The sequence below is a fragment of the Mus musculus genome, chromosome 7 (assembly GCF_000001635.26).
Source record: "Mus musculus strain C57BL/6J chromosome 7, GRCm38.p6 C57BL/6J".
NCBI lineage: Eukaryota > Metazoa > Chordata > Mammalia > Rodentia > Muridae > Mus > Mus musculus.
Window position 1 is genome coordinate 107071078 of NC_000073.6, and position 19470 is coordinate 107090547.

General features: G+C 38.9%; 1 protein-coding gene across 1 annotated transcript; it reads left to right on the forward strand.

The window, feature by feature from the left end:
• The first annotated feature begins 2752 nt into the window (after positions 1 to 2752).
• Positions 2753 to 3706, forward strand: Olfr714 (olfactory receptor 714). Its single transcript, NM_147033.2, has one exon. It carries the CDS (start codon positions 2753 to 2755, stop codon positions 3704 to 3706), a length of 954 nt encoding a protein of 317 aa, NP_667244.2.
• Positions 3707 to 19470: the final 15764 nt, after the last annotated feature.

Here is a 19470-nt window from a genome sequence, read left to right on the forward strand (position 1 = left end):
GTGTGTCTCACTTAATATTACTAAGTACAAAGAGAAGGAGCATTGGTAAAAAGATAGGAAGGAAGACAAATGGAATGTTTCTACTGTTTATGCTACTTAAATGTTCTCACTGATTCTATGGTTCTAACCAACAAATTTGCAGAGATTTTTAAAGAAATTTCTAATCTTAAAGATTCCTCTCTCATTATTTGTAAGACATTTATGTCTTCACTATTACCATTGTCTTATTATTAACTTTTAGTTAGCATTCAAAGTAATGGGTTCCATTACACAGTCCCTCTTTTGAAATGCATTCAAAGCTCATTGACATCCTAATTCTGACAGATTTTTTAATTTGCTATAAAATTCTGTTCATGATTTTATGTGAGTAAATATGGTAATTTTGGGGAGGGCATAACCAATTATGAAAACCAAGTGATATGATGAAGGTATTTCCAATTGTCCTCATCATAAATGATTCCTTTACAAAGCTACTTCTTTCCATTTGTTAAAGCATGACCTTTACTTTAAAGATACAACTTAAAATACTTCTTATATTACTTCTTGAAATAAGTTCATTGTTATATACAGTTGCAGGAAGTAGAGCAGGAAAGTCTGGTATATCCCCTCTCCCAATGTGAATACCTGTAAAACTACCTTACAGTATGAATCACAGAATGCTACCATTTCCTTTAAAAATTGATGTTGGTAAGCAATTTTCTTTCTTCCCCCTCCAAGTTGTGGTTTATAAGGGTATTTTTATTTATTTTGCATTGTTGAATTATTTTTCTAATCAGAAAACAATAAATGTTCCTTATTACTCCCCCAATTTAAAGTAAAACAAGATACAAATCAGTTCATTATAAAAGTCACTGTACATCTTTTTTAATTCATAGCTTGTATGACAGAGCTTATGTTGCCTTTCAGTGACAGTAAAAATGTTTCTACTTGAAAGTTTCTGCTGCATTATTGATCCTTTTACTGTTTTGTGCAACTTTATTAGAAAACTCAAGATATTACATGCTTCAGGAAAATCTTTGATCAATTTGACCATAGTCATTCTGTTATAACAATCCCCTGTTCCTTGATAGAGCTTTGGGATTTTTAAAGGTAGCCTTGATAGTCACATTGTTTATTAATAATATTGAGCTTTCGTTAATAAATTTTCTCTTGCTTCAGAATTGGTTGGTAGTGAATACTCCTGTGAAAGCTGAGCCTACAACCTGGTCTCCTTGTTTATGGGCACACAGCTCTCATCCCTCTCCTTCACTCATATTATACCACCTGGCCTCATAATTTGCATATAATTTGTCTACATGAAAGGTATGAATATGTCATTCCAGTGCCCCAATGTTCACATGGTTTCTTCTTCTACAAAACAAAGTCCAAATTCATTAGCAAGAGATAAAAATCTAAGAATGTAAAATATCTAACACCAACTTTTTTTTTTGCTTCTTACTGTATAAATGTAGATATGTTGGATTTTTTTAATGGTTTATTTGTTTAGCTTGTTTTTTGAGGCAAGCCTTATTCTCTAATGCAGGCTGGCCTGGTCCTCACTAGAGCTCCAGATTTACCTGGAACCCATGGCCATCACCTGCCTCAGCCTCCCAAACGCTGGGATTATAGGTATGACCAGTTACATCCAGAATCTAAATTTCTGTCTTTCAATTTTCATAATTTTTTTTCTTTTTTATGTTTTTCTTATGTTGATTCCCTAAACATATATAGTTTACTACATTTCATTTTCCAACTTTATCTTATCATTTTTCTTAGAATTCGATATTATAGATTGCAGCAGTGATGCTAAGTGCTTGTTGATAATCAACAAAATTATAGCAAAATAATAAACATAGGATTCAATTACATGTGAGGAACTTCCTGAACTGGTTGATTTTAATGATATATGTTCCCTTCATTATCTTTTCCACTATGTTTACTGCAATTTGTACTAGAAATTTCATTAATTCTCTGAAACATAGAGGAACAAGTTCTCAGATAAAGTAGAATTCTGTAAGATATGATTTAGTAGAAATCAGGATTTGCCATTCAGCAGGTATTTAAAAATCTGCTACATGACAAGAGTGGTGGTGCACACTTTTACTCCCAGCACTAAAGAGGTGGAGGCAGAGGCAGGAGGATTGAGGGTGCAAGGGCAAACAGGGCAATACAGTGCAACCCTAAATCTCAGTATGGAAAAGAAAATACATGTTCTTTCTTGATTTTCCACCCTTAGGCTGAGGTCAAAGTGTTCACACAGAAAATAGAATTTTCAGGAGAAGAGAGAATGTAAACTATTTTCAATAGCTGCTAGTCCATCACTCACCTCTCAAAGTGAAGACTGAAAAGAAATAGAAAAAAAAATCATTAGTTGTCCTAACTACTGTTATTTTATTTCTACAATCTTGATAATTACTTATTGGGTACATTTTTTTGTAAATTACTAACATTGGATATATTTCTCAAAAGTTTGGGTGCATTCAGGACCATCACTTCTCCAAAAATATATCCTTCAACACTCATTCTACAAACTCAGAGATCTGACTATGCTTGGCCTTTCTAGAAGTTCATGTACAAAATAGGGGGGGAAATCAACTTCAGAAGTTCACTCAGGAATGTCTCTGCTTATGCACTAGGATTGGTCCTCTTCTTCCAAAGGATCCTGGCTTTGGCTCTTTCCCTGAATCAGTAATCTGGAGGGAAAGAATCCAGACTCTGATTTCTGTACTCAAGAATCTGTCTTTATAACCACAGGAGATTTGGGGGTATATGCATGGCTGCAGGAAACCAGACAAGAATAGCTGAATTTATCCTCATGGGCTTCTCTTCCCTACCTACTGAGATACAGACCTTGCTCTTCCTGGCATTTCTCACCATCTACCTGGTTACTCTGCTGGGAAACAGCCTCATCATTCTGGTGACCTTGGCTGACCCCATGCTGCAAAGCCCCATGTATTTCTTTCTCAGGAACTTATCCTTCATGGAGATCGGCTTCAACCTAGTCATTCTGCCCAAAATGTTGAGGACTCTGATTGCCCAGGACACAAGCATCTCCTTCCTGGGCTGTGCCACTCAGATGTATTTCTTCTTCTTCTTTGGAGTGGCCGAGTGCTTCCTCCTCGCCACCATGGCATATGACCGCTATGTGGCCATCTGCAGTCCCTTGCATTACCCAATCATCATGAACCAAGGGACACGTGCCAGACTGGCTGCTGCCTCCTGGTTTCCAGGGTTTCCTGTAGCCACTGTGCAGACCACATGGCTCTTCAGTTTTCCATTCTGTGCCAACAACAAGGTGAATCACTTCTTCTGTGACAGCCCACCTGTGCTGAGGCTGGTCTGTGCAGACACAGCCCGGTTTGAGGTCTATGCCATTGTTGGGACTATTCTGGTTGTCATGATACCCTGCCTGCTGATCCTATGTTCATACACTCTCATTGCAGCTTCCATCCTCAAGATTCCATCAGCTAAAGGGAAACACAAAGCCTTCTCCACCTGTTCCTCACATCTCGTCGTTGTCTCTCTTTTCTATGTGTCGTTAAGCCTCACTTACTTTAGACCTAAATCAAAGAATTCTCCTGAAAGCAAGAAATTGTTATCACTGTCCTACACTGTTGTGACTCCTCTGTTGAACCCCATTATCTATAGTCTGAGAAATAATGAAGTGAAAAATGCACTCAGCAGAACTTTCCACAAGGCCCTGGCCCTCAGAAAATTTATCCTGTAGATATTAAAAGGTAAGGTTAATATTTGTTAAATGGAGAGCATATATTTGTTGTTCATATCTACCCATTGATCTCTATTGTAATGAATTCCAGCTCCCAATGTTGGTTTTGGAGATGTCTATAGAAGAAAAAAAAACGACTAATGTAGTTTAGACATATTATTGCGATCTACACAAAATCTACTCTATTTGCTAACTATATACTCAAAAAACTGTATCTTTAACTGTGTTATTTAGTTTCTATTCATAGTCATGAACTTAACTCTTAAACCACCTACCTAGACTTTGAGGTGAATAAAGAACAAAAGGAACCCAGAGAACCATAGTGAGATGAATCATGAGTAGTGTGGATGATTGAGATGGCACTCTTTTGAAGGATTGAGTGGTGGTTAAGATATCCACAGGGCAGAGGTATTAGGGCCGCCCACGATGACATTCTTGTCATTCCAAGTTTGTCATGCTTCCAAACTGTCCATGCTTTTCACCTTTCCAATGAACACATTTTTGTCATCCATCCATTTTCATCATGGTAAGGCAGATAAAACTTGGAACTATTTGTGTTTGATCCAGAATTCTCTATGGACAAAATACCAGGGCCTATATGCTTCAGGATGAAGTTATCAACTTCAGATTTCTCCCTGTTGATGGACTTGCTGACAGTGTGAGTATGGTATGTGCAGTACCACCTTGCTGGATGAATCTTGGAACAATTCTGTGAATAGGGAAAGCTTTATAACCAAGTCCTTTCTCTACAGTGCTCAGAGTATGACAGATTTCTTCTGGAACTTTGTTTGCAAACATCTCAAAGGAGATGCAGCCCACGGGTTCAACATCAAACACAATATCAAAGAGGACTGGGCTTGATCAAAGTTCAATGGGCTGCAGGGAAAAACAGCATCTTCAAAGCTTTTATTCCTTTATGTTATGGCTCTGTTGGCATTTCAACAGTTCAGTGACAAGGATTTCAAGATTATTTTACTTCTGTGCAACACACACATTGTCCACTATAAAATAGCTAGTAATTTTAACATTGGATCATACGTAGAAAGAGAGGGAAAGCCCATCCTGAATCATAGTCATTTCCTCTTCCTTTGTGTAATTCAAACCATTTATCAAATTTTAAATTTCTGATCTCTCCCCCTAGCATCAGTCTCCTCCTTGTCATGCCCTTGAGGCATTGTTGGGTTTTCTAAGCTAACTAGGATGTAGCACAGAACATTAGCTCCATAGCCCTCATGAGTATGCCTGCAAAACCTCAATGGCCACTTCCTTCCCACTGAGTTCTTCACAGGAAAATCGTCCTGAGATTCTGTGAGCACCCTGGCTCACATGTAGGTCCTTATGCCTTGTTGAGGTGATATTATAAATGTCAATCATGGTGCTACTTCCATCAGAGCATGAATTACAGACTAGCTGGTACCAAGAGATCTTTTTTAATTCTAGTATTCCTTTCATAACCTCATGGCACTTTATTTTATAGCTGAGTCATTTATTTAATCATTTACTGTTACAAACCATGCTGTCAAGATCAGTCTTTTGTATGACTTTTATTTCTAATGGTATATGTGACAGATGTAAATCTAGAAAATGAATTTGTAGGTCAAAAGATATAGAATAGTATTACATAATGAAATATATCAAGCCATTTAAACTTCTACCAACAGTTTTTCAATATGCTTATTTCATTGATACTTCATCAAGAATATTTGTTATGATAAAGTTAATATAAGCAGGGCGTGGTGGTGCATGCCTTTAATCCCAGCACTTGGGAGGCAGAGGCAGGTGGATTTCTGAGTTCGAGGCCAACCTGGTCTACAAAGTGAGTTCCAGGGCAGCCAGGACTATACAGAGAAACCCTGTCTTGAAAAACCAAAAAAAAAAAATTAATATTATTTCATATGCAAAATAAATTCAGTGAATTTTTAATTAAAATAAATCTTGAAGAATGAGGAAAATTAGATGAGCATGTGAGAGGAAAGTTAAATATTTCATTTGAACCTCTGAATTCACACTTCACATAATTAACACAGGTAATCCCTTGGTATTCCATTTTTTTTTCTTGAAAGGCTGACACCATTAGTTTGGTCATATTCATCCATCTTTCTTTTTTGTTTGTTATTTTGTTTGTTTGTTTGTTTGTTTGTTTTTCGAGACAGGGTTTCTTTTGTAGCCCTGGCTGTCCTGGAACTCACTCTGTAGACCAGACTGGCCTCAAACTCAGAAATCCTCCTGCCTCTGTCTCTCAAGTGCTGGGATTAAAGGCATGTGCCACCACTGCTGGGCCATCCATCTTTCAAATATCCACTATGACTTATAATGCAGTGTGTATTATTCTTTTGTAATTAAATTCCAAGTTGATCAACAATTTCAATTTTAGAAATACTTTTGTGTGTTTATTTTACAAATCTGGTTTTTCTTGAAGTATCTTTTAATTCTTTGAAAATTAAAACTTTATTCTGTTTACGTATCTCAAAAGCCTTATATTCCACAGAAGTCAAAAACAGAAATACTAGGAATATATGAATAGAGTTAGAGTCTGATTAAAAACTACATACCTTCAAATCCAGAGTATTGCCATAATAGCACTTGATGTTTATATACACAAAACACACAGACTAGACAGGCTGATGAATGAGGCCATAGATAATTAACATACACAACAACAAGGAGAATGAAAATTCCAGTATTTTCACTATAATATTAGATGTTGAGGCATATGACTGTGATAGTCTAAACTAGTGAAACATCATGAAAGGCAGTACCATAACCCAGAAACTAGAACTAAATCCATCAAAAATTGTCCCATAGCTGTGGGTGGAGCCTAAGATATAGGCACTATTTCAAATGATTGTAAGAAGAATGTCCATGAAGACTCAAAACGTAAGACTTAAATGATAATTAGCCCAATTTTGAGTATATCATTACTTTGCACAATAAAATCTTTAAATTATAAAATGTGTGTTGTGTTTTGTATTGGGCTGAGTACATTCACTTGGGTGTGCAATGGCATAATGTAGAGAGAAAAGGTCCATCACTCTCTCCCTTGTTCCTTTGAGACAGGATCTCTCATTGAATCAGAAGCATCATTTTGGATAGGCTGGCTGGCTGGCAAGACCCTTGCACCTGCAGGATTTTGCTCTCCAGTCTTTCGGTGGCCATGTCTGGATTTTTACAAGAGTGCTGGAGATTTGAACTCAGATACTCAGATTTGTCCAATGAGTGAGAAACAACCCCCTGTTCCTAACTTTTGTAGTATAAAAATTGACAAATGAATGGAATACTCCAGCTTTTAAAAAATGATGCTGAGTTGAAGTGGTATGAGAATAAATTAATTCAAAATAATCTTTGAAGAAGAGTTTATGAGCAGTTATTGTAGATCACATGTGAGTAACTGTGCAATTGTTCAATGATGATGGATGAGTCTGAAGAAAGACCAGTTCATGCAGCAGAACTAAGGTGTCCTGAAAGACACACAAACTGTGTAAAGGTGGGGCTTTTAACTAATTTTTCTTCTTGTGTCTTGTCTGTTCAGAATGCATATCCCCAAAGCCAAGAGGATCTTTAATGGCTGTGGGGTCCATTGATGATCACCATACATTGGTTGTGGAGTCAGAAAGTCAAGAAGACAACTTGATTATTAATGGAATAATTGAATAGAACCAGTACAATAGAAAGGAGACAGTATGAAGCAAAGCTTTAATTTCATATGCAATCCTGGCATTAGCCTGCTCCTCCAGGTAACAATGAGACATAAGCAAACATTTGTCCTCACCATGGATCATATATTAGAATACCCATCTATGCGGTAAAGAAGGAAGAGAGAGCATTCTTCCAGGTACGGCAGGCTCAGGGGCATTTATAGGATTCAAGGACATTGAAAATCTGAAAGTAAAGCTTGTGCCAAGTTTAGGGATGTGGTGAATTTTCAAATTATAAATGTGTGTTAATTTGATTTTTAAAAATAAGTTTCTAGAAGGGAGGATTTGCAGGGTCTATAAAATTGGCACATAGAAAGAATGTAAGACCTGGAGAATGGGATGGAATGCTGTAAAAGGCTACCTTCTGTACATGGTGTGCCCATTGCACTAATGAACTCCTAATAGATAAATTGATTACCAGACAAGACCTGGACAAAGTCAAGACAACCAAAATTCCAGCACAGGAAGGGATGTCCCATTCCTGGCCCTACTCCTTAATGAGAATGCATTAGTAACTGATAGCTGCTGGAAGAAGGGACAATCATTCTTTTATTGAAGTTGCTCCCACTGGTAGGTTTCTCATGCTCAGGTGGATTGGCCATACCCATACACATATAGGCAGCACCAACTGCACTTAGTGGATTTTCAAAAAACAAACACAAAACCTTAAATTGGAAAAAGAACATGTTGTAAGGCACATGTAGAAAGTTAGAGAAAGCCCACTCGAGCACCGGGGTACCTTGCCAGTGGAGTCTCCTGACACCCGCAAGGGCCCACACAGGATTCCCCACGGGATCCTAAGACCTCTAGTGAGTGGAACACAACTTCTGTCAGGAGGCAAGTTCGAACACCAGATATCTGGGTACCTTCCCTGCAAGAAGAGAGCTTGCCTGCAGAGAATACTCTGCCCACTGAAACTAAGGAGAGAGCTAGCCTCCCAGGTCTGCTTATAGAGGCTAACAGAGTCACCTGAAGAACAAGCTCTTACCAGATACAACTATAACAGCTAGCTTCAGAGATTACCAGATGATGAAAGGCAAACATAAGAATCCTACTAACAGAAATCAAGACCACTCACCATCATCAGAACGCAGCACTCCCACCCCACCTAGTCCTGGGCACCCCAACACAACCAAAAATCTAGACCCAGATTTAAAAACATTTCTCATGATGATGATAGAGGACATCAAGAAGGACTTTCATGAGTCACTTAAAGAATTACAGGAGAGCACTGCTAAATAGTTACAGTCCCTTAAAGAAAAGTAGGAAAACACAACCAAACAGGTAAAAGTTGTTAAAGAAAAACAGGAAAACACATCCAAACAGGTGATGGAAATTAACAAAACCATACTAGAACTAAAAAGGGAAGTAGACACAATAAAGAAAACCCAAAGCGAGGCAACGCTGGAGATAGAAACCCTAGGAAAGAGATCTGGAACCATAGATGCGAGCATCAGCAACAGAATACAAGAAATGGAAGAGAGAATCTCAGGTGCAGAAGATTCCATAGAGAACATCGACACAACAGTCAAAGAAAATACAAAATGCAAAAGGATCCTAACTCAAAACATCCAGGAAATCCAGGACACAATGAGAAGACCAAACCTACGGATAATAGGAGTTGATGAGAATGAAGATTTTCAACTTAAAGGGCCAGCTAATATCTTCAACAAAATAATATAAGAAAACTTCCCAAACATAAAGAAAGAGATGCCCATGATCATACAAGAAGCCTACAGAACTCCAAATAGACTGGACCAGAAAAGAAATTCCTCCCGACACATAATAATCAGAACATCAAATGCACTAAATAAAGATAGAATATTAAAAGCAGTAAGGGAGAAAGGTCAAGTAACTTATAAAGGAAGGCCTATCAGAATTACACCAGACTTTTCACCAGAGACTATGAAAGCCAGAAGAGCCTGGACAGATGTTATACAAACACTAAGAGAACACAAATGTTAGCCCAGGCTACTATACCTGGCCAAACTCTCAATTACCATAGATGGAGAAATCAAAGTATTCCACGACAAAACCAAATTCACACATTATCTTTCCACGAATCCAGCCCTTCAAAGGATAATAACAGAAAAGAAGCAATACAAGGGCAGAAATCACGCCCTAGAACAAGCAAGAAAGTAATCCCTCAACAAACCAAAAAGAAGACAGCCACAAGAACAGAATGCCAACTCTAACAACAAAAATAAAAGGAAGCAACAATTACTTTTCCTTAATATCTCTTAATATAAATGGACTCAATTCCCCAATAAAAAGACATAGACTAACAGACTGGCTACACAAACAGGACCCAACATTCTGCTGCTTACAGGAAACCCATCTCAGGGAAAAAGACAGACACTACCTCAGAGTGAAGGCTGGAAAACAATTTTCCAAGCAAATGGTCTGAAGAAACAAGCTGGAGTAGCCATTTTAATATCGGATAAAATCGACTTCCAACCCAAAGTTATCAAAAAAGACAAGGAGGGACACTTCATACTCATCAAAGGTAAAATCCTCCAAGAGGAACTCTCAATTCTGAATATCTACACTCCAAATGCAAGGGCAGCCACATTCATTAAAGACACTTTAGTAAAGCTCAAAGCACACATTGCACGTCACACAATAATAGTGGGAGACTTCAACACACCACTTTCATCAATGGACAGATCGTGGAAACAGAAACTAAACAGGGACACAGTGAAACTAACAGAAGTTATGAAACAAATGGACCTGACAGATATCTACAGAATATTTTATCCTAAAACAAAAGGATATACCTTCTTCTCAGCACCTCACGGGACCTTCTCCAAAATTGACCATATAATTGGTGACAAAATAGGCCTCAACAGATACAAAAATATTGAAATTGTCCCATGTATCCTATCAGACCACCATGGCCTAAGACTGATCTTCAATAACAACATAAATAATGGAAAGCCAACATTCACGTGGAAACTGAACAACACTCTTCTCAATGATACCTTGGTCAAGGAAGGAATAAAGAAAGAAATTAAAGACTTTTTAGAGTTTAATGAAAATGAAGCCACAACGTACCCAAACCTATGGGACACAATGAAAGCATTTCTAAGAGGGAAACTCATAGCTCTGAGTACCTCCAAAAAGAAACGGGAGAGAGCACATACTAGCAGCTTGACAACACATCTAAAAGCTCTAGAAAAAGAGGAAGCAAATTCACCCAAGAGGAGTAGACGGCAGGAAATAATCAAACTCAGGGGTGAAATCAACCAAGTGGAAACAAGAAGAACTATTCAAAGAATTAACCAAATGAGGAGTTGGTTCTTTGAGAAAATCAACAAGATAAATAAACCCTTAGCTAGACTCACTAGAGGGCACAGGGACAAAATCCTAATTAACAAAATCAGAAATGAAAAGGGAGACATAACAACAGATCCTGAAGAAATCCAAAACACCATCAGATCCTTCTACATAAGGCTATACTCAACAAAACTGGCAAACCTGGACGAAATGGACAAATTTCTGGACAGATACCAGGTACCAAAGTTGAATCAGGATCAAGTTGACCATCTAACCAGTCCCATATCCCCTAAAGAAATAGAAGCAGTTATTAATAGTCTCCCAGCCAAAAAAAAGCCCAGGACCAGACGGGTTTAGTGCAGAGTTCTATCAGACCTTCAAAGAAGATCTAATTCCAGTTCTGCACAAACTATTTCACAAAATAGAAGTAGAAGGTACTCTACCCAACTCATTTTATGAAGCCACTATTACTCTGATACCTAAACCACAGAAAGATCCAACAAAGATAGAGAACTTCAGACCAATTTCTCTTATGAATATCGATGCAAAAATCCTCAATAAAATTCTCGCTAACCAAATCCAAGAACACATTAAAGCAATCATCCATCCTGACCAAGTAGGTTTTATTCCAGGGATGCAGGGATGGCTTAATATACGAAAATCCATCAATGTAATCCAGTATATAAACAAACTCAAAGACAAAAACCACATGATCATCTCGTTAGATGCAGAAAAAGCATTTGACAAGATCCAACACCCATTCATGACAAAAGTCTTGGAAAGATCAGGAATTCAAGGCCCATACCTAAACATGATAAAAGCAATCTACAGCAAACCAGTAGCCAACATCAAAGTAAATGGAGAGAAGCTGGAAGCAATCCCACTAAAATCAGGGACTAGACAAGGCTGCCCACTTTCTACCTACCTTTTCAACATAGTACTTGAAGTATTAGCCAGAGCAATTCGACAACAAAAGGAGATCAAGGGGATACAAATTGGAAAAGAGGAAGTCAAAATATCACTTTTTGCAGATGATATGATAGTATATATAAGTGACCCTAAAAATTCCACCAGAGAACTCCTAAGCCTGATAAACAGCTTCAATGAAGTAGCTGGATATAAAATTAACTGACACAAGTCAACGGCCTTTCTGTATACAAAGGATAAACAGGCTGAGAAAGAAATTAGGGAAACAACACCCTTCTCAATAGTCACAAATAATATAAAATACCTTGGCGTGACTCTAACTAAGGAAGTGAAAGATCTGTATGATAAGAACTTCAAGTCTCTAAAGAAAGAAATTAAAGAAGATCTCAGAAGATGGAAAGATCTCCCATGCTCATGGATTGGCAGGATCAACATTGTAAAAATGGCTATCTTGCCAAAAGCAATCTACAGATTCAATGCAATCCCCATCAAAATTCCAACTCAATTCTTCAACGAATTAGAAAGGGCAATCGGCAGATTCATCTGGAATTACAAAAAAACCTAGGATAGCAAAAACTCTTCTCAAGGATAAAAGAACCTCTGGTGGAATCACCATGCCGGACCTAAAACTGTACTACAGAGCAATTGTGATCAAAACTGCATGGTACTGGTATAGTGACAGACAAGTAGACCAATGGAACAGAATTGAAGACCCAGAGATGAACCCACACACCTATGGTCACTTGATCTTTGACAAGGGAGCAAAAACCATCCAGTGGAATAAAGACAGCATTTTCAACAATTGGTGCTGGCACAACTGGCGGTTATCATGTAGAAGAATGCAAATTGATCCATTTCTATCTCCTTGTACTAAGGTCAAATCTAAGTGGATTAAGGAACTCCACATAAAACCAGAGACACTGAAACTTATAGAGGAGAAAGTAGGGAAAAGCCTCGAAGATATGGGTACAGGGGAAAAATTCTGAATAGAACAGCAATGGCTTGTGCTGTAAGATCAAGAATCGATAAATGGGACCTCATAAAATTGCAAAGCTTCTGCAAAGCAAAAGACACCGTCAATAAGACAAAAAGGCCACCAACAGATTGGGAAAGGATCTTTACCTATCCCAAATCAGATAGGGGACTAATATCCAATATATATAAAGAAATCAAGAAGGTGGACTCCAGAAAATCAAATAACCCCATTAAAAAATGGGGCTCAGAGCTGAACAAAGAATTCTCACCTGAGGAATACCGAATGGCAGAGAAACACCTGAAAAAATGTTCAACATCCTTAATCATCAGGGAAATGCAAATCAAAACAACACTGAGATTCCACTTCACTCCAGTCAGAATGGCTAAGATCAAAAACTCAGGTGACAGCAGATGTTGGCGAGGATGTGGAGAAAGGGGAACACTCCTCCATTGTTGGTGGGATAGCAATCTTGTACAACCACTCTGGAAATCAGTCTGGCGGTTCCCCAGAAAATTGGACATAGTACTACCAGAGGATCCCACAATACCTCTCCTGGGCATATATCCAGAAGATATCCCAACCGGTAAGAAGAACACATGCTCCACTATGTTCATAGCAGCCTTGTTTATAATAGCCAGAAGCTGGAAAGAACCCAGATGCCCCTCAACAGAGGAATGGATACAGAAAATGTGGTACATTTACACAATGGAATACTACTCAGCTATTTAAAAAAATGAATTTATGAAATTCCTAGGCAAATGGATGGACCTGGAGTGTATCATCCTGAGTGAAGTAACCCAATCACAAAGGAACTGGCACAATATGTACTCACTGAAATGTGGATAATAGCCCAGAAACTTAGGATACCCAAGATATAAGATACAACTTGCCAAACGCATGAAATTCAAGAAGAACGAAGACCAAAGTGTGGACACTTTACCCTTTCTTAGAAATGGGAACAAAACACCCATAGAAGGAGTTACAGAGACAAAATTTGGAGCTGTGACGAAAGGATGGAACATCTAGTGACTGCCATATGCAGGGATCCATCCCATAATCAGCTTCCAAATGCTGACACCATTGCATACACTAGCAAGATTTCGCTGAAAGGACCCAGTTATAGCTCTCTCTTGTGAGACTATGCCGGGGCCTAGCAAACACAGAAGTGGATGATCACAATCAGCTATTGGATGGGTCACACGGCCCCTAATGGAGGAGCTAGAGAAATTACCCAAGGAGCTATAGGGAACTGCAACCCTATAGGTGGAACAACAATATGAACTAACCAGTACCCGGGAGCTCTTGTCTTTAGCTGCATATGTATCAAAAGATGGCCTAGTCGGCCATCACTGGAAAGAGAGGCCCATTGGACTTGCAAACTTTATACACCCCAGTACAGGGGAATGCCAGGGCCAAAAAGGGGGAGTGGGTGGGTAGGGGATTGGGGGGTGGGTATGGGGGACCTTTGGGATAGCATTGAAAATGTAAATGAGGAAAATACCTAATAATAAAAGAAAATTGGTGCTGGCACAACTGGTTGTTATCATGTAGAAGAATGCGAATCGATCCATACTTATCTCCTTGTACTAAGGTCAAATCTAAGTGGATCAAGGAACTTCACATAAGACCAGAGACACTGAAACTTATAGAGGAGAAAGTGGGGAAAAGCCTTGAAGATATGGGCACTGGGGAAAAATTCCTGAACAGAACAGCAATGGCTTGTGCTGTAAGATCGAGAATTGACAAATGGGACCTAATGAAACTCCAAAGTTTCTGCAAGGCAAAAGACACCGTCAATAAGACAAAAAGATTGGGAAAGGATCTTTACCTATCCTAAATCAGATAGGGGACTAATATCCAACATATATAAAGAACTCAAGAAGGTGGACTTCAGAAAATCAAATAACCCCATTAAAAAATGGGGCTCAGAGACAGCCGGCCACCTTCCTGGTGAGAGCACGGGGGTCTGCCCGGCCTGAGAGGTTTGTGTCACAGGCACCGGCGGGAGCCTTCTTGGCTCCGGGACTCCGCGGAGGGCAGGCTGCACGGGTGACTGTGTGGAATACAGAGGCCAGCCGTTTCTGGTATGGGCGAGAATCGCAGAGCTTCTGGGGCGGCGCCATCTTCGGCCCCAGACAACCGGCCACCTTCCTGGCGAGAGCCACAGAGCTTCTGAGGCGGTGACATCTTCGACTCCAGACAACCGGCCACCTTCCTGGCCAAAGCAACACAGCTTCTGGGAAAGATCCTGTTTTGGTCCTTCACCTTCAGCCAGGAGGAGGTCCAAACACCAGATAACTGTACACCTTCCCCGAAAGAGGAGAGCTTGCCTGCAGAGACTGCTCTGACCACTGAAACTCAGAGGAGAGAGCTTGTCTCCCACGCATGCTGATTGAGGGTAACAAAATCAACAGAGGAAGAATCTCTTAACAAAGACAACTATAACAACTAACTCCAGAGATTGCCAGATGGCGAAAGGTAAACGTAAGAATCCTACTTACAGAAACCAGGACCACTCACCATCATCAGAACCCAGAACACCCACTTAGCCCAGTCCAGAACACCCTAACACACCTGAAAAGGTAGACCTGGATTTAAAAGCATATCTCATGATGATGGTAGAGGACATAAAGAAGGAATTCAATAAGTCACTTAAAGAGATACAGGAGAACACTGCTAAAGAGTTACAAGTCCTTAAAGCAAAACAGGAAAACACTGCTAAAGAGTTACAAGTCCTTAAAGAAAAACAGGAAAACACAACCAAACAGGTAGAAGTCCTTATAGAAAAACAGGAAAACACATCCAAACATGGGATGGAAATGAACAAAACCATACTAGACCTAAAAAGGGAAGTAGACACAATAAAGAAAACCCAAAGTGAGGCAACGCTGGAGATAGAAACCCTAGGAAAGAAATCTGGAACCATAGATGCCAGCATCAGCAACAGAATACAAGAAATGGAAGAGAGAATCTCAGGTGCAGAAGACTCCATAGAGAACGTCGGCACAACAATCAAAGAAAATGGAAAATGCAAAAAGATCCTAACTAAAAACATCCAGGAAATCCAGGACATAATGAGAAGACCAAACCTACGGATAATAGGAGTGGATGAGAATGAAGATTTTCAACTCAAAGGACCAGCAAACATCTTCAACAAAATTATTGAAGAAAACTTCCCAAATCTAAAGAAAGAGATGCCCATGAACATACAAGAAGCCTACAGAACTCCAAATAGACTGGACCAGAAAAGAAATTCCTCCCGACACATAATAATCAGAACATCAAATGCACTAAATAAAGATAGAATACTAAAAGCAGTAAGGGAAAAAGGTCAAGTAACATATAAAGGCAAGCCTATCAGAATTACACCAGATTTTTCACCAGAGACTATGAAAGCCAGAAGAGCCTGGACAGATGTTATACAGACACTAAGAGAACACAAATGTCAGCCCAGGCTACTATACCCAGCCAAACTCTCAATTACCATAGATGGAGAAACCAAAGTATTCCACGACAAAACTAAATTCACCGATTATCTCTCCACGAATCCAGCCCTTCAAAGGATAATAACAGAAAAAAAACCAATACAAGGACGGGAACCATGCCCTAGAAAAAACAAGAAGATAATCCCTCAACAAACCTAAAAGAAGACAGCCACAAGAACAGAATGCCAACTTTAACAACAAAAATAACAGGAAGCAACAATTACCTTTCCTTAATATCTCTTTATATCAATGGACTCAATTCCCCAATAAAAAGACATAGACTAACAGACTGGCTACACAAACAGGACCCAACATTCTGCTGCTTACAGGAAACCCATCTCAGGGAAAAAGACAGACACTACCTCAGAGTGAAGGCTGGAAAACAATTTTCCAAGCAAATGGTCTGAAGAAACAGGCTGGAGTAGCCATTCTAATATCGGATAAAATCGACTTCCAACCCAAAGTTATCAAAAAAAACAAGGAGGGACACTTCATACTCATCAAAGCTAAAATCCTCCAAGAGTAACTCTCAATTCTGAATCTACGCTCCAAATGCAAGGGCAGCCACATTCATTAAAGACACTTTAGTAAAGCTCAAAGCACACATTGCACCTCACACAATAATAGTGGGGGACTTCAACACACCACTTTCATCAATGGACAGATCGTGGAAACAGAAACTAAACAGGGACACAGTGAAACTAACAGAAGTTATGAAACAAATGGACCTGACAGATATCTACAGAATATTTTATCCTAAAACAAAAGGATATACCTTCTTCTCAGCACCTCACGGGACCTTCTCCAAAATTGACCATATAATTGGTGACAAAATAGGCCTCAACAGATACAAAAATATTGAAATTGTCCCATGTATCCTATCAGACCACCATGGCCTAAGACTGATCTTCAATAACAACATAAATAATGGAAAGCCAACATTCACGTGGAAACTGAACAACACTCTTCTCAATGATACCTTGGTCAAGGAAGGAATAAAGAAAGAAATTAAAGACTTTTTAGAGTTTAATGAAAATGAAGCCACAACGTACCCAAACCTTTGGGACACAATGAAAGCATTTCTAAGAGGGAAACTCATAGCTCTGAGTACCTCCAAAAAGAAACGGGAGAGAGCACATACTAGCAGCTTGACAACACATCTAAAAGCTCTAGAAAAAGAGGAAGCAAATTCACCCAAGAGGAGTAGATGGCAGGAAATAATCAAACTCAGAAGTGAAATCAACCAAGTGGAAACAAGAAGAACTATTCAAAGAATTAACCAAATGAGGAGTTGGTTCTTTGAGAAAATCAACAAGATAGATAAACCCTTAGCTAGACTCACTAAAGGGCAAAGGGACAAAATCCTAATCAACAAAATCAGAAATGAAAAGGGAAACATAACAACAGATCCTGAAGAAATCCAAAACACCATCAGATCCTTCTACAAAAGGCTATACTCAACAAAACTGGAAAACCTGGACGAAATGGACAAATTTCTGGAAAGATACCATGTACCAAAGTTGAATCAGGATCAAGTTGACCTTCTAAACAGTCCCATATCCCCTAAAGAAATAGAAGCAGTTATTAATAGTCTCCCAGCCAAAAAAAAGCCCAGGACCAGACGGGTTTAGTGCAGAGTTCTATCAGACCTTCAAAGAAGATCTAATTCCAGTTCTGCACAAACTATTTCACAAGATAGAAGTAGAAGGTACTCTACCCAACTCATTTTATGAAGCCACTATTACTCTGATACCCAAACCACAGAAAGATCCAACAAAGATAGAGAACTTCAGACCAATTTCTCTTATGAATATCGATGCAAAAATCCTTAATAAAATTCTCGCTAACCGAATCCAAGAACACAATCATCCATCCTGACCAAGTAGGTTTTATTCCAGGGATGCAGGGATGGTTTAATATATGAAAATCCATCGATGTAATCCAGTATATAAACAAACTCAAAGACAAAAACCACATGATCATCTCGTTAGATGCAGAAAAAGCATTTGACAAGATCCAACACCCATTCATGATAAAAGTTTTGGAAAGATCAGGAATTCAAAGCCCATACCTAAACATAATAAAAGCAATCTACAGCAAACCAGTAGCCAACATCAAAGTAAATGGTGAGAAGCTGGAAGCAATCCCACTAAAATCAGGGACTAGACAAGGCTGCCCACTTTCTACCTACCTTTTCAACATAGTACTTGAAGTATTAGCCAGAGCAATTCGACAACAAAAGGAGATCAAGGGGATACAAATTGGAAAATTGGAAGTCAAAATATCACTTTTTGCAGATGATATGATAGTATATATAAGTGACCCTAAAAATTCCACCAGAGAACTCCTAAACCTGATAAACAGCTTCGGTGAAGTAGCTGGATATAAAATTAACTCAAACAAGTCAATGGCCTTTCTCTACACAAAGAATAAACAGGCTGAGAAAGAAATTAGGGAAACAACACCCTTTTCAATAGTCACAAATAATATAAAATATCTCGGCGTGACTCTAACTAAGGAAGTGAAAGATCTGTATGATAAAAACTTCAAGTCTCTGAAGAAAGAAATTAAAGAAGATCTCAGAAGATGGAAAGATCTCCCATGCTCATGGATTGGCAGAATCAACATTGTAAAAATGGCTATCTTGCCAAAAGCAATCTACAGATTCAATGCAATCCCCATCAAAATTCCAACACAATTCTTCAACGAATTAGAAGGAGCAATTTGCAAATTCATCTGGAATAACAAAAAACCTAGGATAGCAAAAACTCTTCTCAAGGATAAAAGAACCTCTGGTGGAATCACCATGCCTGACCTAAAGCTTTACTACAGAGCAATTGTGATAAAAACTGCATGGTACTGGTATAGAGACAGACAAGTAGACCAATGGAATAGAATTGAAGACCCAGAAATGAACCCACACACATATGGTCACTTGATCTTGGACAAGGGAGCTAAAACCATCCAGTGGAAGAAAGACAGCATTTTCAACAATTGGTGCTGGCACAACTGGTTGTTATCGTGTAGAAGAATGCGAATCGATCCATACTTATCTCCTTGTACTAAGGTAAAATCTAAGTGGATCAAGGAACTTCACATAAAACCAGAGACACTGAAACTTATAGAGGAGAAAGTGGGGAAAAGCCTTGAAGATATGGGCACAGGGGAAAAATTCCTGAACAGAACAGCAATGGCTTGTGCTGTAAGATCGAGAATTGACAAATGGGACCTATTGAAACTCCAAAGTTTCTGCAAGGCAAAAGACACCGTCAATAAGACAAAAAGACCACCAACAGATTGGGAAAGGATCTTTACCTATCCTAAATCAGATAGGGGACTAATATCCAACATATATAAAGAACTCAAGAAGGTGGACTCCAGAAAATCAAATAACCCCATTAAAAA